The sequence below is a fragment of the Pelophylax lessonae genome, assembly GCF_965119305.1.
Source record: "Pelophylax lessonae genome assembly, chromosome: 1".
Lineage (NCBI taxonomy): Eukaryota > Metazoa > Chordata > Amphibia > Anura > Ranidae > Pelophylax > Pelophylax lessonae.
The window spans coordinates 303,103,370-303,131,164 of record NC_138768.1 but is presented as its reverse complement, the minus strand read 5'-3'; the positions used below and the strand labels follow the sequence as shown (position 1 = coordinate 303,131,164).

At 43.5% G+C, this 27,795-nt stretch overlaps 1 protein-coding gene across 1 annotated transcript in view; it reads left to right on the top strand.

Moving 5' to 3' along the window:
* Positions 1–12,156: 12,156 nt before the first annotated feature.
* RBM19 (RNA binding motif protein 19) overlaps positions 12,157–27,795 on the top strand; it is a 148,705-nt gene continuing 133,066 nt past the window's right edge. Inside the window, exons 1-4 of the mRNA XM_082253230.1 lie at positions 12,157–12,270; positions 14,642–14,824; positions 14,907–15,032; positions 24,492–24,524. Of these exons, the coding sequence (XP_082109356.1) occupies positions 12,235–12,270; positions 14,642–14,824; positions 14,907–15,032; positions 24,492–24,524 (378 nt within the window). The 5' untranslated portion in view covers positions 12,157–12,234. The remainder of the gene's footprint in view (positions 12,271–14,641; positions 14,825–14,906; positions 15,033–24,491; positions 24,525–27,795) is intronic.

Here is a 27,795-nt window from a genome sequence, read left to right as displayed (position 1 = left end):
CCGTGCGATTCCCGTGACTTGAAATAATATTTCAAATGCGGCATGATTTTACAGCCATTTTCGCCCAACGAGTCGCGGTATAGAATTGCGGGACGCCTGAAGCCTGTCGCCCCAAAAAAGTACAATAATTTCTTCTGGGCAACAAGCGTCTCGCAATTCTGTTTGCGCAATTTTACAGCAATTCGTCCGGCAACAATCGCAACCGCATTTGGGGTGCGATTGCCGGGCACGGGAATTGCACAGGCGTCCTGTGATTTGCAATGATTCGCGATCCAAGATGCCTGTATGTGAACAGAGCCGTACAGGCATTTTACAGGTGTTTTTGCAGCGTCATTTGCAATGATTCAGGATCACGGGCAGAATCTCTTTGATTCTGCCCACGATCTGAGATGCCAGTATGTGAACAGAGCCTTACAGGCGTTTTTGCAGCGTCATTTGCAATGATTCGGGATCGCGGACAGAATCTCTGTGATTCTGCCCATGATCCGAGATGCCAGTATGTGAACAGAGCCTTACAGGCGTTTTTGCAGCGTCATTTGCAATGATTCGGGATCGCGGACAGAATCTCTGTGATTCTGCCCATGATCCGAGATGCCAGTATGTGAACAGAGCCTTACAGGCGTTTTTGCAGTGTCATTTGCAATGATTCGGGATCGCGGGTAGAACCGCAGCAATTCTGCCCACGATCCGAGGTGCCGAGCCTAAAAATAGCAACACCTAGATGTGAACGTAGCCGAAAAATAGCAACGCCTAGATGTGAACATAGCCTAAAGTAGTACTATAAGCAAAACTTTATTTTCATTTTGGATAAAGCAAAGGTTATAACTCCTGTCAATTTATAATTTTTTTTTTTGCAATCTGTGTCCTATTAGAGAAATTTCCCTTCACTTCCTGTCCTATAGCCAAAACAGGAAGTGAGAGGTACGGTAATCCCTGCAAATGAAGGAAATCTCTTGGGGCCCCCCAAGGTCACCAGAGCAAGTGCCCCCATTGGAGTATTTCCCCTATATTATATCCCCTGTTTTGTGGACATCCCAAAATGTGGGATTTTCTTTTACTTTCACTTTCAATGATAACGATAAACTGTACTAATACAGAGAATAAATTTCCCTAGAAGTAGCAATAAAAACCTGACCGGTGTTTTAATCCCTCTCCACTGTCCAAAACGAAAAAAAAAAAAACATAATTGCCTTTGGTTAAACTTTAGGCTGCAAAAGATGCCGGGTGGGATTGTTCACATGCCACAGCCACGGGCAAAAATGATGCCGCCTGTCACTTTCAGCTGGCAGTACCACTGCTGATTATGACCCATTAATTTGAAAAGGGCAGCGCCTCAACCACCCTGCAACCTCATGCAATGTACATGGTGGTGCAGAATTTACAGGGTTAAAAATAAGTAACTAAGGGCAACATATCGCTGCCTCACCACCTGTCAAATGCCTCTAAAAAGGGATTCCCCATGGATCACATTTCAGAGTGGCAGCAAAGTCTGCTGAATGTGTAAAGGTAGCCTGAAAGATGAAATACCAGATGTGTCCGCAGATATACAGTATAAGACAAATGTGCAACTTATTTTTGTTTCCACTGCAAATCTTATAACCTTGTTTATTTTTTTTAACCACTTCTGGAAGGGAAGATTTTCCCCCTTAATGACCAGGCCATTTTTTGTGATTCGGCACTGCGTTAATTTACAGGACAATTGCATGGTCGTGCAACGCTGTACCCTAATAAATTGATTTCCCTTTTTCCCCCACAAATAGAGCTTTCTTTTGTTGGTATTTGATCACGACTCAGAGAGGCTGGGTGTGATTTTGCACAGCGCAGACCAGATCTTCCTCTTTTCAGGGTCCCTCGCCAGCGCTCCTGGCCCCTCCCTCCTGTTGAGTGCCCCCACAGCAAGCAGCATGCTATGGGGACACCCAAGCTGAGCCACAGCTCTGTGTGTCCATTCAGACACGAAGCTTTGGTGTGGCCCCACCCTCTCTCTCCTCATTGGCTCACTGACTTAGATTGACAGCAGCAGGAGCCAATGGTGCTTTGCTGCTGTCTCAGTGAAAGAGGAGGGAGAGTCTGGACAGCTGAGTCTCTCGTGCAACATCGCTGGATTGAGATGGGGGCTCAGGTAAGTATTAAGGGGGCTAAGGGGGGCTGCTGCACATAGAAGGTTTTTTTTTTTTTTTATCTTTACGCATGGAATGCATTAGGATAAAAAAAGCTTTCTGCTTTTACAACCACTTTAACCCCTTGCAACTTTTAAAAGAACATTTCAAAATTGGATAAGAGCCTTATATTCCTCCCCTCCCGCTGCTTGTAAAAGCAATCCAGCGGTTAGTTAGTTGCTAGGATTGCTTTTACAAGATCGCTGACCATCGGCTATAAAAAATGGTACAGAGATGATATAACCACTTGAAATCTAGCGATGTACGGGTACGTCGCTTGGTGGCAAGTGGTATAATTATCAATGAAAAATTAACACTAAGGGCTCTTTCACACGGCCGTTCAGTTTTTTTGGCTCCGCTCCGGTCCTTTTTTTTTTTCACGGAGCGAATGACATTTGTGTCATCCGCTCCGTATGTCTGCATATCATCCCATCCGTTTGCGGATGATATACGGACATAATGTAAGTCTATGGGCATTGCTTCCTTTCCGTTTTTTGAACGGAGGAAAAATAGGGTTCTGTTCCGTTCGTAAAAAATGGAACAGAACTGAAAGGAAGAAAATCGTATGTCAGCGGATGGTATTCCGCTGACATCCGCAATGCCATTGACTTACATTATGTCCGTAAATCACCCGCAAAAAAATAGGATGATTTGCGGACATACGGAGCGCCCGTGTGAAAGGGCCCTAATTGCACAGAAATGTATAAAAAATATGGTCCCTGTGGAAAGCCTAATTAAAACCTAATTAGGGAGTCCTAAATTAATTCTCATACTAAAGCCACCTAAAATCCCATGTGGGCCAGCTATAGTCCTACTCCACTGAATTTGAAAATAGTATCAAGTTGAGGTTAGCATTTTTTAAAGCTTTTACAAAATTCTACTGAACAATTTACTTAACAATGTTGATCCCATACTTAATCATTAGGAAAAGTTTGGAACTTTATACTTGAAACAAGATCCTCTAGTTCAGCCTTTATCAACCTTTTCAACACAGAGGAACCCTTGAAATACATTTCTGATCTTGGGGAACCCCTGCTAAAAATGAAAAATCTCCAACTCATGACACATTAGTGTGACAGTGGGAAGAATGCTCCTGACTCTTGTCATCATTGGGAAGAATTACCCCCTTACAGATAGCTAAAAGGAACAATGGTGTCACTGGAAGCTTATCTGAGAGGCAGAAATTGCCCATTGCTCAAAGAACCCCTAGCAACCTCAGGAGGAACCCTAGGGTTCCACAGAACCCTGGTTGAGACACGCTGCTCGAGTTGATACTGTGATCCTGAACATAAAGTTGTTGTAAACCTCATGTCTGCTGCCTTGTTCCTCTGCTATCATCATAAGTCACTTCTTAAAAGTTTTCCTGACACCAAGAGAAAAAAGGTGATGGGGAGGGATCTTCAGCACACATCCTGTGATTGATAGCCTCATCTCTGTTCCTGTTCAGCTCTCAGAGCTCTCCTCACTGAGCTCTCCTTAGTTAGTGAAACTTCAGCTCTCCGACTTTCTGAAAGCCCAGACAAGCTTTATACATTTTGGACTTTGAATAGATGTAGAGAATTGAAGACTGCAGATAAACAGGTCCATTTTATATAGGTTTATTTCTTTCATCTCTGTGTACCACCCGAGGCCAGTCCCTTCACTGGTAATATGTAATGGTTTATAACCACCTTAACATTTATATGGAACTGTATACTCTACATATTTTGTTTTTGTAAAACTTTAATAAAATGCATTGAACAAGAGAAGTTTTCGACACCCTATTCTGTTAGGTCTCCCCAAAAGCTATGCATCATTTAGAATGTAAGCTCTCCTATCCCTTTTGTCCTGTTGATGTGAGCTGAGGGGAGGGAATGGCCCGACTCACAGCTCATTGGAGTAAAAAAAAAGAGTACACCTATACAGTTCAGAGATGAGTTTGGAGGACAAGTTCATCTCTGCATGTTATGATCACCAGGTATTGTTAGCTGCAACTAAAGAATCTCAACTTTTTTCTCTTTATAATTTTGAACCACTACAGTGGCCTGTGCTGACAGAGCTGAGTAACAGCCACTCCCCTCAGCATGTGTCCCCACATAGACAGGTTTTGTTCAGAAGGGAAGGGGTGTGTCTGAAATACTAAGAGCAATCAGCCTCTAATAGAGCCAACTGCACAGTACTATTCAGAGAACCCAGCACAGCTACTATAACATTATGGTCCAACTTGGACCAATGTAACTACGAACAGTATAAACTATACCTGGCTGATGCCAGTGAAAGCTGGAAATCTCCAAAGCAGACACCGCTGAGCAGCTTGGCTGATGCATCATGAACACAGAAGTTCGGCCACTCAGCATGGGTGCCATTCAGAGAATGCTTTGCATGTTTTCGAATGAATGTGAAGCATTCTCTGATTGGATGGGGTGTAGGGGCCAAGCATTCTGTGAATGGTGTTCATGCTGAGCAGCTGACCTCCTGTGTTCAGAATATAGCAGATCAGCAACTCAACAGTGGACCTGGAAGCAATTGCAGATTACTAAAGTACTAGAGTGCGCTTCAGTGATTTCCAGTATCCAGGGGCATGGGCTAGGTATGGTATATACATAGTTACATTGATACAAGTGTACCATGTATAAAATATCCATATCCAGAATTCATCTTTAATCCAACAAGTGGACATAGGTGGGCTATAGATTTTTATATCTATTGGGGGAATAAAGCAGACATATCCCTTGCTGGAGTATCTTGTTGCATCCCTTCCAAGTGGAGTTTACTGCTTCTATTATTTTCTCTGTAAAGCAATGTCAATGAAAGATCCAATAAGAAGGCTGAAACACCCTTAAAGTGGAATTCCAGTTAAAATTGAAAATTGATTAGTATGCTAAATATTTTTAACTTTGATATTATTCATTTTCAGGCTTGCTGATTGTCTAGCTTTGAAAGTCTAATCTGAGCGAGACAATTTGCCAACAACGGCTTGCCTGCAGAGCGGAATTTGGCAGCTCTTAGAATCTTCCTGAAATGGTTGTCTGTCTCTGTGTGAGAAATCCAGCCTAGCTTTCAGTAAACCCACCCCTCTCCTGCCCAGCACTGCCCCCATCCTGGTGCTGGGCAGGAGAAAGAAAGGGAGATCAAACCGCATGACAAGTCGCACCAGTGTGAACGGGGGCTAAAAAAACGCTCCTAAAGCCAATTTTGCAAACACATTTAGGCGCATCAAGAATTACTGCCTAACTCCTGGCATTTTCCTGGGCCTGAGAAGCCGAAGGCGTTGCATACATTTGGCCATAGAAATGCAAGGCTGTAAATGCCTGTACTTGTGTAAATGCCTGTCCTCTTTTGCTCCAGCATTTATCTGAGCATGCACATATGATGCATTTGTGGAATGATGTACTTTGTGTGATGGAAAACAGCATCAGCATTCACATGAGTACAAACGTGTAGAGCCAGTAACAGAAGTGCATTGCTGTGCTCACTACCTGCAGCCTCCCCGGTGTGGGAAAACCCTGGGAGCTTTAGGCCAGAGAACATTAGTGCATGAAAATGTCGGAGCCCACATAGCCCATATAGTAGGTCATTTGTGAAAGGGTAAGTGAACCTTGCAAGGTCCGCTTTAAGGGCCAATTCACACTGGTCCTCAGTCAAATTGCAGAGCAGTTGGAGCAATTCAGCACTTGGGCCACTCTGCATTGCCAGCAGCTGACTAGGGGGCAGTGTTGTGCACGATTTAGCGCACTTCACTGTCCCTCTTGTTGTTGTTTTGTACAAGCTTTATTTTAAGTCTACAAAAGGTACACTTCATTCACTGCAACATCAGGTGGTGCAATGCACTGCACTGCCTGACATTGCAGTGCTATTGGATCCGATGCACTTCGATAAAAAGCAGCTTGTCTGCATTTTGTGGCAGTACACTGCAGAACAGCTCTAGGCTGTATTGTAGTGTGAATGGCACACAAAGAACACAATTGTTTCCTGTGTGTCCCTGCGGTGACAGACATATAACCATGTGGTAAAACATTTGTCACCACACATGGTGTTTATTTGCCCTAAAATTCATTGCAACCCTCATTTGTCTCGGCTAGTTATTTTGTGTGTGTGTGATGCCATGAAGATATCAGAAAAACAAAAAACTGATAACATACCTACCACAACTTTCCTTTTCTAATCCCATGAAGTCCACACTTAAGCTGGTCATACATGGTAGAATTTTGAGAGAAGATTCCTAGGAAAATCATTTTCTAATCGTTAGTGGGGTCAAATCAACATTCGCTTTTTGACCACAGTGACGAGAAAATGCGAAGGAGCAGGGTGGAAAATTTTTCTCGAACAAATTAATTTATACTGGTGTATGTGGCTTTCATTCGGTCAGGTCCTTTCGTTACAAAATCAAAATATTAAAAGCAAATGTAATCTTTCGATATTCAAATGTTTTGAGAATTTGTTATGAGACTTTTCCTAAAAATGTTTGTTTGAAATTCTACCCATTTATGGCCAGCTTAACCTCTTCCCGCCGACCACCTCCCAGCCCTCTAAAAGTTTCTAAAAGCCGAGAGGAGGGCATTCGGGTCATGTGACTACTGTGATTGGCTGTCACATAACCGGAAAGCTCCCTATCACAAGTATGCATCGGGAGTTTACTGATCCCCGCTGGCTACTGCTGGGAGCCCGCTCTCAGAGCGGTAGGTTGTCAACACAGGGCCACATGTATGCGGCCACTCAGCGTCAAGGCACATCCACCAAGAGGCCTCATATATGCGCACGCCAGGCACCAAGGGGTTAATTACCTCCCTCCCGCTGTATAGTCAAATGATGGCAGGCGGGATGCACTCTCTCATTCTGGGATGATGTCATATGCTCCAGTATCGCCGCTCTCATGCGCCCGATCTTGGTAAAAAGTCAATGATAGCTCTTTACCCATGTGATCAGCTGTGTCCAATTGACAGCTGATTACATGTAAAGACAAATCTGTTGGTAATCGGCTTTCCTCGCCTCACACTGACAGAGAGATCAGATCAGCAGCATTTCCTTGCAGGGGAGACCTGTACAGGTAATCAGTGCCCTGATTATCAGTGCAGCCCCAACAGTGCCCAGCAGTGATGCCAATTTGTGCCCGTCAGTGATGCCAGTCAATGCTGCTTTTTAGTGCCGCCTATTACTGCCACCAGTGCCGCCTATCAGTGCGGCATACTAGTGCCGCCTCACCAGTGCCCATCAGTGAAGGAGAAAAATTACTTATTTACTAAATTTTTTGTCAGAAACTAAAATATTTTTTTTTTCAAAATTTTTTTTTGTTTTGTTTTTTAGCAAAAGAAAAAAAATAAAAAACGAGCAGTATCCAAAATATAGATACCCTTGTAACTTATCCAATCACTGCATCAATAAACAGTGAGGCTCAATGGACAACGTAACAAGTATATTAAAAAACACAGGCAGGCAAGAAGAACCACCTAAAGGACCATATATGTGAGTCCCTGGGGTATGGTTGCAAAAACGAGACCAAAAGTCAAAGAGTACCAAGTTACAAAAATGTGTTGTTGAAAAACAAAACATTATGCTGAAAAAATATCAAAAGGAAGCACACACCATACCAAAAAAAAGACAATGTTGTCTTGAAACCCAAAGTATCAGCGCCAAACTCACATGCTCACAGCCCAGTCATACTAAATGACCACAGAATGTGTATGTAAATAAAGCTAGTGGCTGTATATTGAAAAGAGGTTCCACCTTGGAAATGATGACCGACAGTGACCACAGCAAAGGAGATAAAAATAATGATAATAATAATAATAATGGTGCAGCCCACTGTACCAGAAGTGTGGGTCTCCGCGGGTCAAGAACCAGATCCCCCTACTGTTGACCTGACGATCACCCAAGTAGACCAAGTACCCAGAGTAAGTAAACTCCTGAGCGCTCCTGAGATGGCTAAAATAAATCAAAGTACAGCAGTCTCATAGACATATTCCAATGAGAAATGGGTAGTATTTGAACAATGTTAATATTGTGACTAATGGTGCTTTTCCATTGCATGGAACCGAACGGTTAGGCTCGCTTTTGTGCTTTTCCACTGCTGGTACCGCATGGCACGGTGTAGGAACGGTTCGGTACGGTACGGTATGGCGGCGCTTTTCCACTACATGGAACCAAATGGTACGGCTCTCTAAACAGTACCAAAAACAGTACCACCTCAGTTGTGGTTCTAATGGCACTTTTCCACTGAAAGTACCGGCTTGGCTCTACTCGGCCCTGCTTGGCCCGGTTTGCTTTTCTACTGCTGGTACCGCATGGTACGGTGTTGGAACGGCTCGGTACGGTGCGGTATGGTTTGCTTTTCCACTAAAGTAGTACTAAAGTTAAGTGGGTGGGATAACATCGGGGTGGGTGGGATTCTCTGACCAATCAGTGGCTAGTAGTGACTGCATGCAAAGGATTGTGGGATATGGTACCGGGTATGGTACCTGTTGGAACCACAATCGAGATATTACTGTTTTTGAGAGCCGTACCGTTCGGTTCCATGCAGTGGAAAAGCGCCGCCGTACCGTTCCTACACCGTACCATGCTGTACCAGCAGTGGAAAAGCACAAAAGTGAGTCAAACCATTCGGTTCCATGCAGTGGAAAAGCGCCATAAGAGGGCCGTACCGGTACCATATCCCACAATCCTTTGCATGCAGCCTTGACTGTTTACACTACTAGCCACTGATTGGTCAGAGAATCGTTGTTATCCCACCCACTTACTTTAGTACTACTTTAGTGGAAAAGCAAACCATACCAAACCGTACCGAACCGTTCCAACACCATACCATGCGGTACCATGCAGTGGAAAACCAAACCGGGCCAAGCAGGGCCGAGTAGAGCCAAGCCGGTACTTGCAGTGGAAAAGTGCCACTAGTGTCCACTACTGGTATCCATGCAAAATTAGCCTGGTTGCAAAATAAATTTCAGGAACCTCTTAAGTGTTCTTGGATGATGGGTACTGTATGAAGCAATGAATGGAATTAATCACTGACTTGAAGCTTGGCAACACTAGTAAGACATTCCACAGTCTATAGCAGCCATTCTCAACCTTTTCAACACAGATGAACCCTTGAAATAATTTTCAGGTCTCAGGGAACTCCTGCTAAAAATGACTATATTTACAACGCATTAAAAATTAGTATGATGGTCAGTGGGATGAATGCTCCTTATGCCTCGTTCACACGCATCGATTATTGGCCGGGAATTTTCGGCCAACGTCCGATCGGCCGATTTTCTCCTTGTTAATATGATGCTTTCGACAACCGACTCCGACTTTTCGGCCGAATAACATCTGGTGTGCAGGCTATAAAATTTTTGTTGGCCGTCAACACAACGGCCGATTTTCTGTCAGTCAGTACAGATTTCGGCAGACAAAAATCTGATGAGCAAGAATGGGCATGCTCAGAGAAGAAAAAACACACGGAAAGTAAACCAGCACATGACATCACTTCTGAAGTAGATTTTTGTTAGCCGAGAAAATTCGTGTGCAGTCTAGGCACATTCCAACCAACACAACAACACTGGACATAAGTCGGATGATCGGTCGGCCGATAATCGTTGCGTGTGTACGAGGCATTACACTTGTGAACATTGGGAAGAATTACCTTCTTCCAGATAGCTAAAAAGATCAATCCCTAGAAACCTCTGGAGGAACCTTAGGGTTCCACGGAACCCTGGTTGAGAACCACTGGTCCATAAGATCTTGTCACAGGTGAAAGGCACAATGCGGGATAATAGCACAGGTAGAGTCAAGACAGGTAGAGTCAATGGCTGACAATGCTCATAAGCACTAGCCCAGCGGAATCCCCATTCATCGCTGAACACACGGAAGTCTGGGGGAAGCTCGACCTCAACGGTCATGGAAGTTAGGCAGAGTAAATTCAAGCCTGGTCTTGAGATTGAAGAAAAGAAAGACACTGCTCCAGGTGTATATTGTGTGGTGATTGCCAGGAGATAGGATATCCAATAGAGTGCTGGCCCCGGCCCGCCTCCGTGGGAACACTTGTAGGAAAAGAATTAGCCGCACATCCAGGGATTCCAATAGGTTTCAAATACCTTTATTTCCAAAAAGTTGCAAGTGATGACACCAAAGACACCAGCATAAAGTCTCGTAGACGCGTTTCACACACACATACATCTTGTGCTTAATCATTATATGGTAATGGTAATGATTAAGCACAAGATGTATGTGTGAAACGCGTCTACGAGACTTTATGCTGGTGTCTTTGGTGTCATCACTTGCAACTTTTTGGAAATAAAGGTATTTGAAACCTATTGGAATCCCTGGATGTGCGGCTAATTCTTTTCCTACAACTGGTCTTGAGATGGTCACGATTTCCCAGTGTCAGTGGCGGTTTTAGGCATGGGCGAACGGGGAAGCCGCCCGGAGCGCCATTTTTTCATGACACGTGGGGGGCGGCATGACAGTGTTCCCCAACCCCCGGGCTGCGGAGGAATCAAATGGTACCGGGCCGCCCGAGGAACTTTGAATAATTTCACTGTGGCAGCCGAGGTGCAGAGCATTGCTCCCCCCCAAGCCCGCCCATTGTGTGACAATAGCGAATGAAAATTCGCTATTGTCACACTGATCCTCCTCCTGGCCAATCAGGGAGGGGGTCCTCCCACTTCCTGATTGGCTGAAAGGCAAACCCCACGCCATTGGCCGAGGAGGAGGCGCCGCGGGAGGACTGAGGAGACGCGGGGAATCCAGGGACTGAACTGAAGAGAAGTGAGGTAAGTGCACGGACGGGGCTTGCGGGGGGAACGCTGGCGCTCTGCATTGAAAGGTGGCACGCTGGCATCTCTACATTGAAAGGGGGCAATGCTGTGGCACTCTGCATTTATTGGGGGCATTGCTGTGGCACTCTGCATTTATCGGGGGCATTGCTGTGGCACTCTGCATTTATTGGGGGCATTGCTGTGGCACTCTGCATTTATTGGGGGCAATGCTGTGGCACTCTGCATTTATTGGGGGCAATGCTGTGGCACTCTGCATTTATTGGGGGCATTGCTGTGGCACTCTGCATTTATTGGGGGCAATGCTGTGGCACTCTGCATTTATTGGGGGCAATGCTGTGGCACTCTGCATTTATTGGGGGCATTGCTGTGGCACTCTGCATTTATTGGGGGCAATGCTGTGGCACTCTGCATTTATTGGGGGCATTGCTGTGGCACTCTGCATTTATTGGGGCCAATGCTGTGGCACTCTGCATTTATTGGGGCCAATGCTGTGGCACTCTGCAATTATTGGGGGCAATGCTGTGGCACTCTGCATTTATTGGGGGCATTGCTGTGGCACTCTGCATTTATTGGGGGCATTGCTGTGGCGCTCTGCATTTATTGTGGGCATTGCTGTGGCACTCTGCATTTATTGGGGGCAATGCTGTGGCACTCTGCATTTATTGTTATGTTGTCATGTTATTTTTTTTTTGGGGGGGCGCAGGGAGGGAGACTTGCCCGGGGAGCAATTTAATGTAATACCGCCACTGCCCAGTGTGCAGTACAGTTCACCTAAGATCAGGTAAATAAAAGCACTGATGTGGACGGACTATGCCTGTTTCCTCAGTACCAGCCCCACGCCAAAAAAAAATAGAAGCGTGAGGGACGTTTCTAAACACAAAACCCTAGGGGTGTGGAAGGAGGATATTACCATCAATTTTCCATAGGCTTGATTTTCTATAATGATCACTATTCACTCATAGCCAACATTATTTTCTGAAATCACAGCCAATGAGAATTTACTATAAGTCACAAGACCCAGAAGTTTTTAGCAAATGTGAGTGATTACAGCTTAGAGCCTCCCATTATAGGGATATCCTCCTTTAAGTAATTAGTATAATACTACTTGGAACAGAAATTGTCATGAAGTGGGTGGGAATGGAGTGTAGGTGTCCGTGTAGTAGAATATATGGGGCGGCCAGCCCCCAACAGAACACAGGCACCGTTTTACAAATCTCCTCAGCCCTGCCTGAGAACCAAACACAAGTGCTGCGCGCGCACTCAGTCACGTGATCCTCACCAAGATGGCGGCGCCCAGAAACACAACGTGAAGCTAGTTAGAGTGTCCAGCAATATCAATTAAGATGTCGCGATTAATTATAAAGAATCTCCCTAACGGGGTATGTATTACAGCTGTGATTACTTAGTGCGATCTCTGTTGTAGCGATGTAACCGAGCACTGTGTCCAAGTACACCAGCGTGCAGCTGGCTCCTGTCTGCTCACTTCATGTTAGATGCAGGCTTATTTCTGTGCTCGGCACATCATTTTAGCTGTGTGGCTCAGTGTATTATCCTAAGATGTTAATTTTCTACGTTGTAAACACAGAGCTAAATCTGTACAACTCTCTAGTTAGCTCGCTTCACATATCAGTGTAACATAGTTTATACCTGGCTGAGGGCTGACCTGGGGTTAGATGGATGGAGGTAGCTAATATGTCATGATGCCACCAGTAGCCTGATAAAATATATGTTCCTGCTGAGTGGGAAAGTGTGCGCTTTCTGCTTTAATCATGGAGAAATGTTACTGTCACTTTAAATTACTGTTTATCTAAAGCCAGGGACGGGTTACAACCGTTCTGGGACAAGGCCACCCAATGCCCAAGGGAACGTTGCTAATTGTGCCACCTTCACTGTGATGTGTGTGCCTAATTGTTTTCCGATGTGCATGCTCAATTGTCAGACCCACATACAGCGTGCAATATTGTGTAATGTACAGAGTGCAGGAGTGTGTAACGTACAGAGTGCAGGAGTGTGTAACGTACAGAGTGCAAGAGTCAGGAGTGTGTAACGTGCAGGAGTGTGTAACGTACAGAGTGCAAGAGTCAAGAGTGTGTAACGTGCAGGTGCAGCTGTCAGGAGTGTGTAACGTACAGAGTGCAAGAGTCAGGAGTGTTTAATGTGCAGGAGTATGTAATGTACAGAGTGCAGGAGTGTGTGATGTACAGAGTGCAAGAGTCAGGAGTATGTAATGTACAGAGTGCAGGAGTGTGTAATGTACAGAGTGCAGGAGTGTGTAATGTGCAGCGGTCAGGAGTGTGTAACATGCAGGAGTATGTAATATACAGAGTGCAGGAGTGTGTAACGTACAGAGTGCAAGTCAGGAGTGTGTAATGTGCAGGAGTATGTAATGTACAGAGTGCAAGAGTCAGGAGTGTGTAACGTGCAGGAGTGTGTAATGTACAGAGTGCAGGAGTCAGGAGTGTGTAATGTACAGAGTGCAGGAGTCAGGAGTGTGTATCGTACAGAGTGCAGGAGTGTGTAACGTACAGAGTGCAGGAGTGTGTAACGTACAGAGTGCAGGAGTCAGGAGTGTGTATCGTACAGAGTGCAGGAGTGTGTAACCTACAGAGTGTAATGTACAGAGTGCAGGAGTTAGGAGTGTGTAACGTACAGAGTGCAGGAGTGTGTAAAGTTATAAAGGCAATTTATTCCTAAATATCTCTATGCAGTGGTAAATGTAAATAACCAGCTATATGGTTAGGGAGCAAAATCTCTAATCCACTCTGAGAACAACAGACAGAAGAGATATACTGTATATACTATCAGAGGTTGAATCTGGTAAATATCATCACCCTCAGATCACATTTTTTATTTAAAGAAAAAAAAAATGCAAGACTCATTTGCCGTTTTTCGGATAGAACTGTAATATATGACAGACTCCCTTGTCATAGGCAGGTGGCTTGGTCAAAGCTACCTGTGCCTGCTGTCATTTATGCTGGCCATACAAAAACTTTGTCTTTCATCAAAAAAATTTTCAATTTAAGAAGGTTCGTTCGATCTTCTAGTCGTTAGTGGGGTCAAATCGACGTTCGTTTTTGACCACAGGAAAATTCAAAGGAGCAGAATAGAAACATTCTTGGTCAAAGGGATTTTCAGACAGTGTAAGTGGTTTTCGGTCAGAAATTACATTCATTTTAAAACTAAACTAAAAGCAAGTGAAATTTTCAAACGACATTCTTTTATTCAGCGAATGTACAAAAATTTTTTGTATGAATATTCTCGTCTGAAAATCTATACGTTTATGGCCAGCATAAGGCTCGGCTCACACCTATGCAGTTTGCATTTGATCTGTTTCTGTAGTGCTTTTTGCTGTACGTTTTTGCAAACAAGATTTTGCTGCTATTTGTGTTTTGCATCAGCCATGGGACTGACGCGTTTCAAGGGAGAACCCTCTTCATCAGAGCCTTCGGGGCTGGCGAGTTTCAAGGGAGACCCCTCTTCATCAGAGCCATCATGGCTGACTCTGAAACTGGGGCAGAATCTGGGAGCAACATGACTTCAGGCTGCAGATGTCAACAGCATCAGTAGGCGCACTGCAAGCACCACCAGAGCTGTTGTATAGTGTGGAGGAGACATTACAAGTGAAATATCAGCTATGCTGATGACAGCAGTGCATACTTTTTGAGTAGTTCAATATCTCTTCATTGGTGTGGGTGATGTTTGAGGTATGTAATACATGTTTATTTTTTCCTTGTGCTGCTTTTCCTACAGATGAAAGAAGACAGATTCCGAGACCTGTTTGCAGCATTTGGGACTTTAACAGACTGTTCCCTTAAATTTACAAAGGATGGTAAATTCCGAAAGTTTGGCTTTATTGGTTATGGCTCAGAAGAAGAGGCCAAAGTAGCACTCCACCATTTCAACAAAAGCTTCATTGACACATCCCGCGTATCTGTGAGTTATGCAAGTACTGAACACATTTGTTTTTGTTGTGAAAGTAACTTTTTCCTTGTAAAAACTGTGTTATTTTTCAAAGGTGGAAATCTGTAAATCATTTGGAGATCCTTTGAAGGCCAAAGCTTGGAGCAAATACTCCAAGAAAGAAGGCAAGGAATCTGCCAAAAATCAGGATGCAAAGCAGTCGTCAGGTGACAATAAAACGGTAAGATCTAAGATGAAAATAAATAAATTCACATAATTTACTTTATTTGTAGCAGTAATATATTTTACACATGAGATCAAAAGTATCAAGAAAAAGTAAATACAAAAGTTAATAAAAAAATATAAAATGAACTATATACTTATATACTATCACATTAGGTTTGAATGTGGATTTTAATTTTTAAGGAGACTGTCAGCTTGCTTATGCAGGGCAAAGTTTTCCTGCAAAGGCCCCACTCCAACCTAATTATTCTTGCCTTCCCTGCCACTCTGCGGTAAGGAACAAAACCTGGCACTGACTGGTATGGAGTAGCATGTGATCACATCTCTTGTAACAGTGCTGAGGGTCAGCAGCCAAGAGCACCGTTGCATTACAGGGGGAGTGACTTCACTGCTTCCGCTGGTTACAGACACCCATCATTTCAGTGTTGACTGCAGGGGAGGGAAGGTGCGACGAGGGAGCGTTGCTGAGTTATGTATAGGGGGGGCCTTTGCAGGGTCACTGTCACTTTTGCCTTGCATGGTTAATGTGACGGTGTGTCTTTAAATCCTAAAATATAAGCTACATTGACTTTCTCACAGTTATAAAGGTAATGTTGTAGGTTAGTAACGAATGTAGCTTACTCCAACGTTTAAAAACATGGTAAACATTACTACCTGCACATTGTGTTTTCAACCTGCATAAGGTGTACATTGTTAACGAACACCAAGAGAGCACACTCGTTGTGTTTTATCATATTTGCACTCCTGCATTTGTGCTGCAACACAAAAGTATGCGAAGCATGCATTGGACACTGTGAGACCCGGAACAGAAAGTTTCTTTAGCTTACTTCATGGGACACAGAGCAGTCATATTCATTACTATCTGGCTTATATGCCACCTATAGGTGAATGGACACTGGCAACCAATTAAGACAGTAAGTCCTCCCATATAACAGGAAGTACCTCTGTTTTTTCGCTAGTGTCTTAAAGGTGATGGTCAAGGATTTGAGAAGCTCTCTATGTTTTTATGTTTTTTTTCAAAGAAGAAAAAAGAAGATTATGCTACAAACCCCGATCAAGATCTTTGAATCTGAGGGGATTAGCAATCAGATCCATCCGAAAGTGGAAGACTAAAAGGATGGCACCTGAGCCTCAGTAAAGGAGAAATTAGGTTTGACCTTTTTAGGCACTGGACCCTGGGATCCGGACCCTTGGTAAAAACCAACCCCCAAGGCGTTCCGGCAGGGTGCTCTACAGGTCCAAGGGAGTGGCCCCTCAAAAACAAGGGGACCCAGTCCTTGATGGTCGACAAGTGACAGAAACCTGCCGTGATGGGTGAAGATTGGATTCTTGTTTTAAGCAGAATCCTGCGGCAGGAATGTTAAGTTCACTTTAAAAATATTTGTAAAAAATATTTTTATGCACTGTCCCCTTTAAAATAACATACCGAGTGCCATGTTTAGGTCTCCACCGAAGACAGTAGGTGTATCAGCTATGACAAAGCACACCTTGTTTTTCTTAAACATTATGCTCTCACCCTATGTTGTTTACCTGAGACAGTAGGTGTATCAGCTGTGACAAAGCGCACATTATTAGCTTAAACATTCTGCTCTCACCCCATGTTGTTTGGCATGCAGGTTTTCGCCTAGACGCACAAGCGCCCGCACATTCGTCCTCTCTGTGGCTCCAGGTCAGGGAGCGCCCTCGGTGGCGAGCCGGGAAGGGGCGTATCATGACACGATTGGCGTGCATGTGGTCGTGCACGTGAATTATATACGTAATTCTTGTGAATGAGCAGCCCAAACCAACTGTATACATTATAATAAATGTATACAGTTGGTTTGGGCTGCTCATTCACAAGAATTACAGGCAAAATAATGGTACCGCTTTCAGCACCTAAAATCCAAAAGAATCATACCGCCAGGGAGGTTAAATTGCAGTTCCCAGCTCCTTTCATATCATCCCCCCCCCCCCTTCACATTCCTTTCCTCGCCCCCTTTATAGTACCCCTCCTTCACATTGCAGTCCCCAGGCCCCCTTCACGTTCCTGTCCTCACCCCCTTTATAGCACCCCCCTTCACATGCCTGTCCTCACCCTCTTTATAGCACATCCCTTCACATAACTGTCCTCATCCCCTTTATAGCACCCTCCTTCGCATAACTGTCCTCACCCTCTTTATAGCACCCTCCTTCACATAACTGTTCTCACCCCCTTTATAGCACCCTCCTTCACATAACTTTATAGCACCCCCTTCACATAACTGTCCTCACACATTTTATCGCACACCTCCTTCACTCTGCAGTCCCCAGCCCCCCCTTAACATTCCTGTCCTCACTCCCTTTATAACCCCAACCCCCCCCTCTTTCCTTGACATTACTGTGCTCACCTCCTTTTTTTTTGAACCGAAGTCTCCAGCCCCCTTTCATATTTCTGTCCTCACCCCCTTTATAGCACCCCCCTTCACATTCCTGTCCTCACCCTCTTTAAAGCACCTCCCTTCACAGAACTGTCCTCATCCCCTTTATAGCACCCTCCTTCGCATAACTGTCCTCATCCCCTTTATAGCACCCTCCTTCGCATAACTGTCCTCACCCCCTTTATAGCACCCTCCTTCACATAACTGTTCTCATCCCCTTTATAGCACCCTCCTTCACATAACTTTATAGCACCCCCCTTCACATAACTGTCCTCACACATGTTATCGCACCCCTCCTTCACTCTGCAGTCCCTAGCCCCCCCTTAACATTTCTGTCCTCACTCCCTTTATAACCCCCCCCCCCCCCCCTTCCTTGACATTACTGTGCTCACCTCCCTTTTTTTCGCACTGCAGTCTCCAGCCCCCCTTCACATTTCTGTCCTCACCCTCTTTGTAGAACCCCTTCCCCCTTATATAACTCCCTTTACACTTCTGCCCTGCCTCTTTTATATCACCCCTCTTTCCCCCTTTACATCAGCAGCAGTGCATTCTTCCCTGTCCTACCTTATACAGGGCACAGTAGCTGACATCGGAAGTGCAGCAAAGGGATGGAAGGAGGGCGGGATCTGCCCCAGTTAACTGATTGGTTGCAAGAATACAGGGTTGTTCTAGCAACCAATCAGTTAACTGGGCCAGACCCCGCCCTCCGTGTATTGCTGTGCTACCCCGTTCGACGTCAGCTTTGTAAAGACCACGGCGCTAGCAGGCAGAGGCGGCGGAGGGAAAAAAGCAGATCCTAAATGGCATGACCACGGCGGGGCCGGACGGAACATTGACTCGGTCCGTACTTGGTCCGCCATTTAGTGATGCCTACTGTAGAAGGTCAAGCTGAGGTTTCCACTTCTGGGGAGTCAGGATCTGAGGAGTCATTCTCGGCCTCTCAATCCCAGAGACTGTTAATTCAGTCTCTCACTGAAATGGTCCGGTCTGGATTTAAATGACCTCCTTTAGAGATGTCTGAAATCTCTTTTTCCTCTTTAGGCTCATTGCGCCATTCTCAAAGACTTCAGGCTTCTCCCTTACATCCTCGGAGCAGATAATGTATGCTGATTGGGATCATCCTGATAGGATTTTTGTTCTTCCCAAAAGGTTTTCTTTGTTGCATCCTATGGAGGAAAAGTTCATAAGAAAATGGAGTATACCTACTGTGGATGCTGACATTTTTTCTGTTAACAAAAGCTTCACTTGTCCTGTGGATAATGACCAGGTTTTTAAAGATCCAGCTGATAAGAAGTTGGACTCTGCTTAAAAGTTTCTTTGCTATTGCAGGGTCTGCAATATAGCTGGCAGTGGCAGCTATCGGAGTTTGTCAGACTTTAAAAGACCATATTAAACGAGTTTCCAGGACAGTTCCTTCTCAATGAGAGTCTGTGAAAGACTTGGCAGACCTACCTCAAACTTTGTGTTTTGTAGTAGATGCTCTTAAAGACTGCATACAGCAAATACCACTGTTTGCTCTTTTGTCAGTTCATATGCACAGAATCCTGTGGCTAAAAAGATAATCCGTGGAATTACTGTGTAAAAAGTTGCTGGCTGGCTTTCCCTTTCATGGGGAACGCCTATTTGGTGATGATCTGGATAAATATATCCAAAAGATTTCCGGTGGGAAAGAGTACATTGCTACTAGTTTAAAAGGAAAAGCAAAGATCCTTCTTTTAAGGTTTCCAACACTCAGACTCCCAGTACTTCTAATCCCAGGCAGTTGTGACGGCCCTAGCCATCTGGATCTAGAATCAGGTCTTCAGGTCAAGGGCAGAAGAAACCCTGGGTCTAGAGACCTACCAAGTCTAGCTCTTAATCTGCCTTGTGAAGAGGCAACCCCACCCGTTTGGCTGGGGAAAAGGCTGCTATGGTTCTCGGAGGTCTGGGTAGAAATAATTCAGGGCAACTGGGTTATTTCCACTATCTCGCAGGGGTGCAAACTAGAACCTCATCCTCAGTTTGTAAAGTCAAACATACCTGCAGATCATCTAAAAGGAAGATCCCTCCTTCTGGTTCTGGACCATTTACGGTCTCAAAGAGTGATTACAGAAATTACGGAGGACAAAAGATTCAGGGGTTTTTACTCAAAGCTTTTTGTAGTCCCCAAGCCAAACGGGAAGACGTGAGACCTATACTGAGTCTCAAAGCTCTGAATCAGTTTCTAAACATTCGCACTTTCCGTATAGAGTCAATTCGTTCAATCATGGCCTCTCTGCAGGGAGGAGAATTTCTAGCATCCATAGACATCAAGGATGCATACCTTCACGTGCCTATCTTTCAGGCCCATCAAAGGTTTTTACACTTTGCAGTAGAAAACCATCATTTTTAGTTGGCTCTGCCCTTCAGACTGGCCACAGCTCCACGAGTGTTCACAAAGATCCTAGCCTCAGTATTGGTGGCTCTAATGTCTCAAGGAATAGCAGTGGTAGAATATCTAGATGATCTATTACTAATAGACCGATCAGATTTTGCTCTAAGCCAGAATGTGTTCTGGACAGTTCAGTTCTTAGAATGTCTGGGCATGATTCTGAACTTGGCAAAGTCAGCATTACAGCTGGTCCAGCGTCTTAAATATCTGGGTTTCCTTGTGGACACAGTACAGGCAAAAGTATTCTTGTCTTCAAGAAAAGTCTTAGACCTGAAGGATTTGGTTTGGTCTGTAAGAAGGGAAAAAGTATCCTTTTGTACGTCTTTGCATAAGGTTATTAGGGAAGATTGTGTCCTCATTCGAAGCAGTTCCCTATGCTCAAGTCCATGCCAGAACAACATTCTGTCAGCCTGGAGCAGAAAGATCCAGGCCTTAGATTTGTGCATGTCTCTGGCACCGAGGGTACGTCAGAGTCTAAGTTGGTGGTTGATGGCCAGGAATTTGTAAAGAGGAAAATCCTTTCTTCCATTAATCTGGAAGGTAGTGACTACAGATGCCAGGCTCTCCAGCTGGGGAGCGGTTCTGGAGGAAACCACTGTCCAAGGAAAGTGGTCTTGGGTAGAAAGGAGTCTTGCCATCAATATCCTGGAAATCCGAGCAGTTTGGCGGGCATTAAGGTACTGAACGCCCAGACTTCCTGGTTACACTGTCAGGGCACAATCCGACAGTGCCACGGCTGTGGCTTATATCAACCATCAGAGAGGCACCAAGAGTCAGTCAGCCCAGAGGGAGATGAATCTCAATCTATCCTGGGTGGAAAAATTTGTTCCATGCCTGTTGGCGGTTTTCATTCCGGGAATAAAAAACTGGCAGGCAGACTTTCCGAGTCGCCAGCAGATGTTTCCGGGGGAATGGTCCCTACACCCTGAGATCTTTGCATGGATCTGCCAATGCTGGGGGGTCCCAGATGTAGATCTGTTGGCATCCAGGTTCAACAACAAGTTGAAAAAAGTTGTGTCCAGGACCAGGGATCCACTCGCAGTCGGAGTGGATGCCTTGGTGACTCCTTCATAGGAGCTTTCCCTGATCTGAGGCCACCATTGTGTCCTTGGGATCTAAATTTGGTGTTGGCAGTTTTACAGAAACAGCCTTTTGAGCCCATGCGGCATATTCCTCTGCTTTTTTTGACCAGAAAGTTGGTCTTTTTGGTTGTAGTGACTTCAGCCAGGAGAGTATGAGAATTAGCGGCTCTTTTTTGTAAAGAGCCATTCTTGATTTTACATCAAGATAGGGTGATTCTACATCCACACCCAGGTTTTCATCTGAATCAGGACATTATACTGGCTTCCTTTTTTCCAAATCCTTAAACAGCAGAGGAGAAGTTATTACATTCTCTCGATTGTAGTACGTGCATTCAAGATTTATTTGAAATGGACAGCTCAGATTTGTAAGACCGACCTTTTGTTTGTACTGCCAGAAGGGCCCGGGAAAGGGCAGGCAGCATCTAAATCTACAATTTCTCAATGTATTCGCCAGGTTATTATCCAGGTGTATGGTTTAAAAGGGACGTTTCCACCTTTTCTGGTAAAGGCACATTCTACCAGAAGAGTAGATGCCTCTTGGGCAGTTCGCCACCAAGCTTCTATGGCTCACATTTGCAAGGCTGCTACTTGGTCTTCGGTACATACGTTCACTATATTCTTAAAGTGGATGTTAGGACCCAGGAGGAGTCTGCATGTGGCAGCAGTGTTCTGTAGGCAGCTATGTAGATCTTTTGCAGTCTGTGTGTGCGCGGTGGTGTTTTCTATAGTGTCCCCCTCCCCTCAAGCACATTGCTTTGGGAAGTCTCATATAGTAATGGACATGGCTGCTCTGTGTCCTGTGATGTACGATAAAGTAATATGAATTTTTCCTACAGCTTACCTGTAAAATCTATTTCTTGGAGTACATCACGGGACAGAGAGGTCCCTCCCATCTTGTCTGGGATGTTTATTGCTTGCTACAAAACTGAGGTACTTCCTGTATGGGAGGGGTTCTATATAGGGGGACTTCCTGTCCTAATTGGTTGCCAGTGTCCCTTCACCTATAGGTGGTGTATAACCCAGATAGTAAAGAATGTGGCTGCTCTGTGTCCCATGATGTACTCCGAGAAATTAATTTTACAGGTAAGCTGTAGGAAAAATCTAAATTTTCCTGTCACCTTGGTGCATAAGGACCAGCTAGCTGAATCCAAACAATCAATTCAGCCAAGCGCTCACTCCAAAGGGGAAGACCGGCGTTCTGCTCTCCTCAGACGGGGGAACTCCAACTGGGATGCATAAAAGAATGAAAAGGAGGCGCAACACCTAGTGCATTACCCCTGGTCACCGTATAAAATATTTTATTAAAATGCCAAATGCATACTCACAGACGAGAAAAATGTAAAATCGCATTAAATGATTCCACCACACGTGGAATGGAACACGTCCTTGTAGATGAGACCGCTAACATGTTTCATGAAGGGAGCTTGACTCCTGAAACGCGTCAGCTGTCTCATCTACAAGGATGTGTTCCATTCCATGTGTGGTGGAATCTTTTAATGCGATTTTACATTCTTCTCATCTGTGAGTATGCATTTGGCATTTTAATAAAATATTTTATACGGTGACCACGGGTAATGCACTAGGTGTTGCACCAGCTAGCTGAAGCAATACATGGACATGGGGGAATCCATCAGCTATGCCACTACAACCTCTGGCCACAACATGTGGGCCTATCATTACAAGATGAGGTAAAAACAGTGCAGGGAATAAAACTACACTAATACACTAAAACAAATGAAAGTGTACAATGCCTTTAATGGGTCTCACGGTTATGTATGTAATGTTGTAGGTTAGTAATAAATGATTTTAGTATCCGAGACATCTTACAAGATTTGGCCAGCTGTGTATGCAACTGAGCAGTTTCTAGTTTTCATTTTCAAAGCTTAAAGGGTAACTCCACTTTCATAGGGAAAAAAATAGCAAATAAAGAAAAAATAAAATAGCTTATACAATTGCGACACAAGTCATGTTGTAATTGAATGTTATGAAAAGGTACCTTTTCCTTTTCAATCTGCAGCTTTGTAATTTTCTGAAAATGGAATACAATATTGCTACTTGGAGTTGTTCTGTACACAGAATGTGTACTGACCACACCCCAGAAACATAATTTCCTGCTTGTGTGATTGGCTTCCCGATTTTCCCAGAAGTCTGCCTAAGATACAAGTCAGATTTCAGGCATCCCCTGGAACAAAAATGTCATTTTTGGTGAGATACTCCTAATTGGGAATAAATCTAAAGGGATGCAGGCCCAGCAGATTTCCTCATTAGTGCTCTGCAGCTCCACAGCTGATTGATAATTATGAAACCACTCCCATTAGATACACTCAGCACAGACTAACAAACAGGGATTATGTCAGAATAACAAAAAGTAGGAATCTGCAACAAAGGTTGTTAAAATCCTTGCAATGTACATAGATCATCTAGATGGGAATGTTTTTTTTCTCAACAAAAGAGGAGTTATGCTTTAAAGCTGAATTCCAGATTTTCTGTCACTTTAAACTGTTTTTGTGCCAAGCTGACCCAAACACACTACTAATTGATTTGGCTGCTTTGTATGCTGTATCATACTGTAGTAGCCAGAACTAAATCAATTAACCCAATGCTTCCTTTCATGAGAAGCCTTGTATTGTTGTCAGTGAATACAAGTCTTCCTTTAAATGGCCGTTGTAGAAATCATGAAATCATCAGCCTACCTCTCCACCTTGTCCAAACAGAAGAAGTCTTGCATTCATTGATAAAAAAGCAAAGCTTTTCCTGAATGGTAGAGAAGCATTCAGGCTGACTCGATTTTAGTTTTGGCAGAAGAGAGGAAGTTGACCCATACTACTGCCAGAACACCGTGCCGTATACTTTATGTAGTTGACACTACTACAGAATGATAAAGCACACACAATGGTTGCCTAGAACTAGTATGAGAAGCACAGGGATCAATGCATCGCCCCAGCAGTTAGGCAAATCTGTTTAAAAGGTGTCCCTGAGTAAATATTGGGGTTTAGAAAGAGATTGTAAGAAGTGGGATAATTGGTGGCCATTCAATATTTTTAACAGATTTTAGTTTGTAGTATACAATACAAAAATACACGGAAGACTTGCAGTGTGTGTGTGTGTGTGTGTGTGTGTGTGTGTGTGTGTGTGTATATATATATATATATATATATATATATATATATATATATATATATATAATATTAGTAGAGACAATGCATGTAGTACGTCACAATAGAATTTTGATAGGGGAGTACATTATCAAGTCATCACAAAGGATTATTTCTGGGATTTTTTTTAAACCTCAGACTGCGTTGGAACCCTTTATTAACTTAAATGCACAACTCAAGAATTAACAGCTGTGTTTAGGCTTGTACTCCTTTGCTATAGTACCACCTTGCTTATTTTAATTACCTTGCCAGTAGATCAACTACAATACCGTTACTGTTTTTATAAAAATATTTTTAGGGCTCATTTTCAAAATTCCTGGAAGACACATTGTCTGTGTTGGCCACTGTGTCCTTCTTTCAACCAGTTTGTAAAAAACATCCTTCTGTTCATGATCATTGCTTATTTTTTTGCAGTTAAAGAAAAAGAAGAATGCAACTTTGGAGGAAGTAAGTCTTCATGTTTGTGAACTAATGCTTGATCCTTTTTATAAAGAGTAAAATATTTTTATTAATATGAAACTGTTAGTCTCTGCAGTACTTATACGCAGTATACCGGATTCATCTTATTTGTAGTTGCTAATGTATTTGTTTAGAACCTCTTCTACAGCCAAGTATAATTCGTATACCTTGTTTCAGGGTAGGAATCCCTGGGAGAAAGAGCACTCCTAACCTACCAGAGCCCTGGCCACTAGCATTCTGACAGATATAGGATCAAAATGAAAGGATCTGCCAACACACTGTTAGTTGATTAAGCCAATGAATGCTATTTTGGAAAGCATTATTATAGACAATTATGCTGCAGCTTCCTAACAATGATCAGAGTCTGTTCTTTAAAGCAAAACAATATGTCCGAGTACCACAAATGCTATTAAATTCATTTTTAATATTTAAAACAAATTCACCAATCCATCTATCGCTCCATGCTTTATTTTCCTGAAAAAAACACTTTGAAAAACACCCCCTAGCAAGGGGTCCTGGCTACTGCCAAGATGGCCAGATGTGACTAGAGGGAACGCTATTCACTACCTTCAGAATCTGCTACTATCCTGCACACGCAGCTCCCACTCTCCTGACTGACTACAGGGATCATGGAGACGCTCAGCCATCAATATGAGTAGAGGTTAGTCAGTCTTTAAGGATGGAGCACCTCAGAGTATTTGCTCGTCCAAACATGCAAGATAGGTGCACTCAGCCCTCCTCACACTTGGAGCAGGCCTGGCTCCAGACATACAGAAATCATCAGTAACACACAGGCCGACATGACTTCCAAGCTGATCCTGGAGCAGGTAAATTCTCAGCCCCTAACGGCAAATACCACGTGCAACACCACACTAATAGGAAAAATGGAGGAAATTAAAGTAGACATCGGCCTTCTGAGACAAGATACACAAAACATTTGTGATCAAGTCGCTGAGATTGAAAAAAGGCTTTCTACCCTGAAGGATAGTCGAGTCTCTGCAGTTAAAAAAACAATATCTTTTTGGTATCCAATGATTTAGAAAATCATATGAGGAGAAATAACATCAGGTGGGTTTGCCAGAAAGAACAGAGGGACAGAACCCTGGGGACTTTGTTAAAACATGGCTGCAATCTACTTTTCCAGACACAACCTTTTCTTTAGCGTTTGCAGTACAACAGGTAATAAAGTCCCTGCCAAGCTTCTGTCAGCAGGTGCACCACCTAGACATTTGCTTGCCAAACTGCTCAACTGCAAGGTCAGAGACTTGATTCTACTTAAAGCTAGACAAAAGAGACCTTTTCAGTTTGAAAATGTGAGTATCATTTTTGGATTTTCTTTAGAAATTCAAAAACGATGGGCTACATTTGCTGAAATCAAATGACCGCTTCAAAATTGGGGTATAGTTTACTCCATGTCCTATCCTGCTAGGCTGCAGGTTGTGGATGACAGTAAAGTGCTCTTCTTTACCACCCCTGATCAATCCCAGGTCTGGCTATGGTTCTCATGATGCCCATCTTAAGGTACTCCTACACTGAGGTTTACCCTCCATATGAGGTACTCATGGATTCTGCTGATAGCCTTTGATAGCCTTTGCCATGTGTTTGCTACCTCCTGGACACCAGCACTTGATGTAGCCCACATAGCGGGGTTGCAACCTTTCATGGTTCTCGGTCACCTATATGGAACTGCTGAGATGTTGTTTCTTTAGGGCTGTGTGGCACCTCTCCAACAGAACTTACCTCCATCAATGGACTGATGTTTCTTTTACGCTTCATACCATTTTAGCTGCCCTTGATGCTATCACGGTTTTTAGTGAGAACCAAGTTCTTTTGCATTATCTTCTGACAATAAGTCAAAGATTTATTTCCTCATATAGAATGCTACCTATCTAGTACCCTGCACACTTGATAGTCGTCTCATGTCCTGCAGATTTACTTGTAGGTGCACCTATCTCTGCTATCCCACGGTCACTTGAACCAAACACCATGAGCTGTGTCATCCCCAAAGCACCTATCGGTCTCTAACTCTACATAGATGCTTGAAATAATGGAGCATAGAAGGCAGTTGGCTCCACATTTTGCCTCAATATATATGTAAGCATTCTGTAGGCAATGCCTCATTGCCTCTGTTGTTACTTCTTGAAATATATTTTTGTTTTGTTCTATGCTTTACATGGTTGGACTATATTCAGTCCTTGTTTTGAATGATTATTTAGATTCTTGTAACTATCTATCTTTGATGCATCCAGAGGCAGACAAACCCTTTGAATACTCATATCTTATACCTAATGGCTGATCTCTGCTGATTTCTGTCAGGGAATGTGCAAGGGCTAGCCACTCTCCTCGAGCGTGCTTTGTCCATAACGCAATCGCAGGCCCAGATAGTATGTAAACAAGAAAATTATTTGATTAAGGACCATCTTTAATTACCTGAGTAAACCCTGTGCCCAATGGCTGGGTTGCTATGGCCATGCACCTTACACACACAGTTTGTCAGTGTTGGTGCATTGATATGTTCCATGGGAATGTCTTTAAGACTGACCCAGAAGGTAGATATATTTTTCTACAGGCCCAGTTGTATGCTTTACCTTTTGTGATTGTCGGAATCTACAATTAATCTCCAGCTACTTTGCAAATGGTAAGAGAAGCTGTACTCCTGGTAGCTAAATATTCATTTGGAAGGATTGGGAAACAGGGATTTCGGGCACAAGAGTTTTTTTTAAAAAAGATTTCTTTTATTCAACAAAAAACTAAATATTTTAAAATCATAGAAAAATACAGGCAGATAATTGTGTATTAAGGACACAGTGAAACCACACAACAATGGTCTATGTTGTACAATATCTCAGTGCATAGAACTTATACAAGTAATTTATATACAATTCAAAGTACAAGATCATTAATAGTCATATAATTCTTGGAAACGTGTCACTTGATATCAGAAGAACCGCCGACGGACACCCAAGCAATATGGTGCCGGTCAGCGGGGTCGACTGAAAGTATAAGTTAACATTCACCATGTAACATATGACCTTTGCTCGACATGTTTCGCTTTCTTAGACAAAAAAGCTTCATCTGGAGCATATCATTTCTTTTGTCTGTGTGAAAAATAACAGTGTTTAGATAAATTACATATATATGTTACCTCATTTTCAGTGTGTTATAATTACAATTGCATATCATTTATCTCTCCTTTTATCTCTCCTTTTAATTACATACAATCGTCTTACACATCTCAGATAAGTCCTTCTATTTTTGC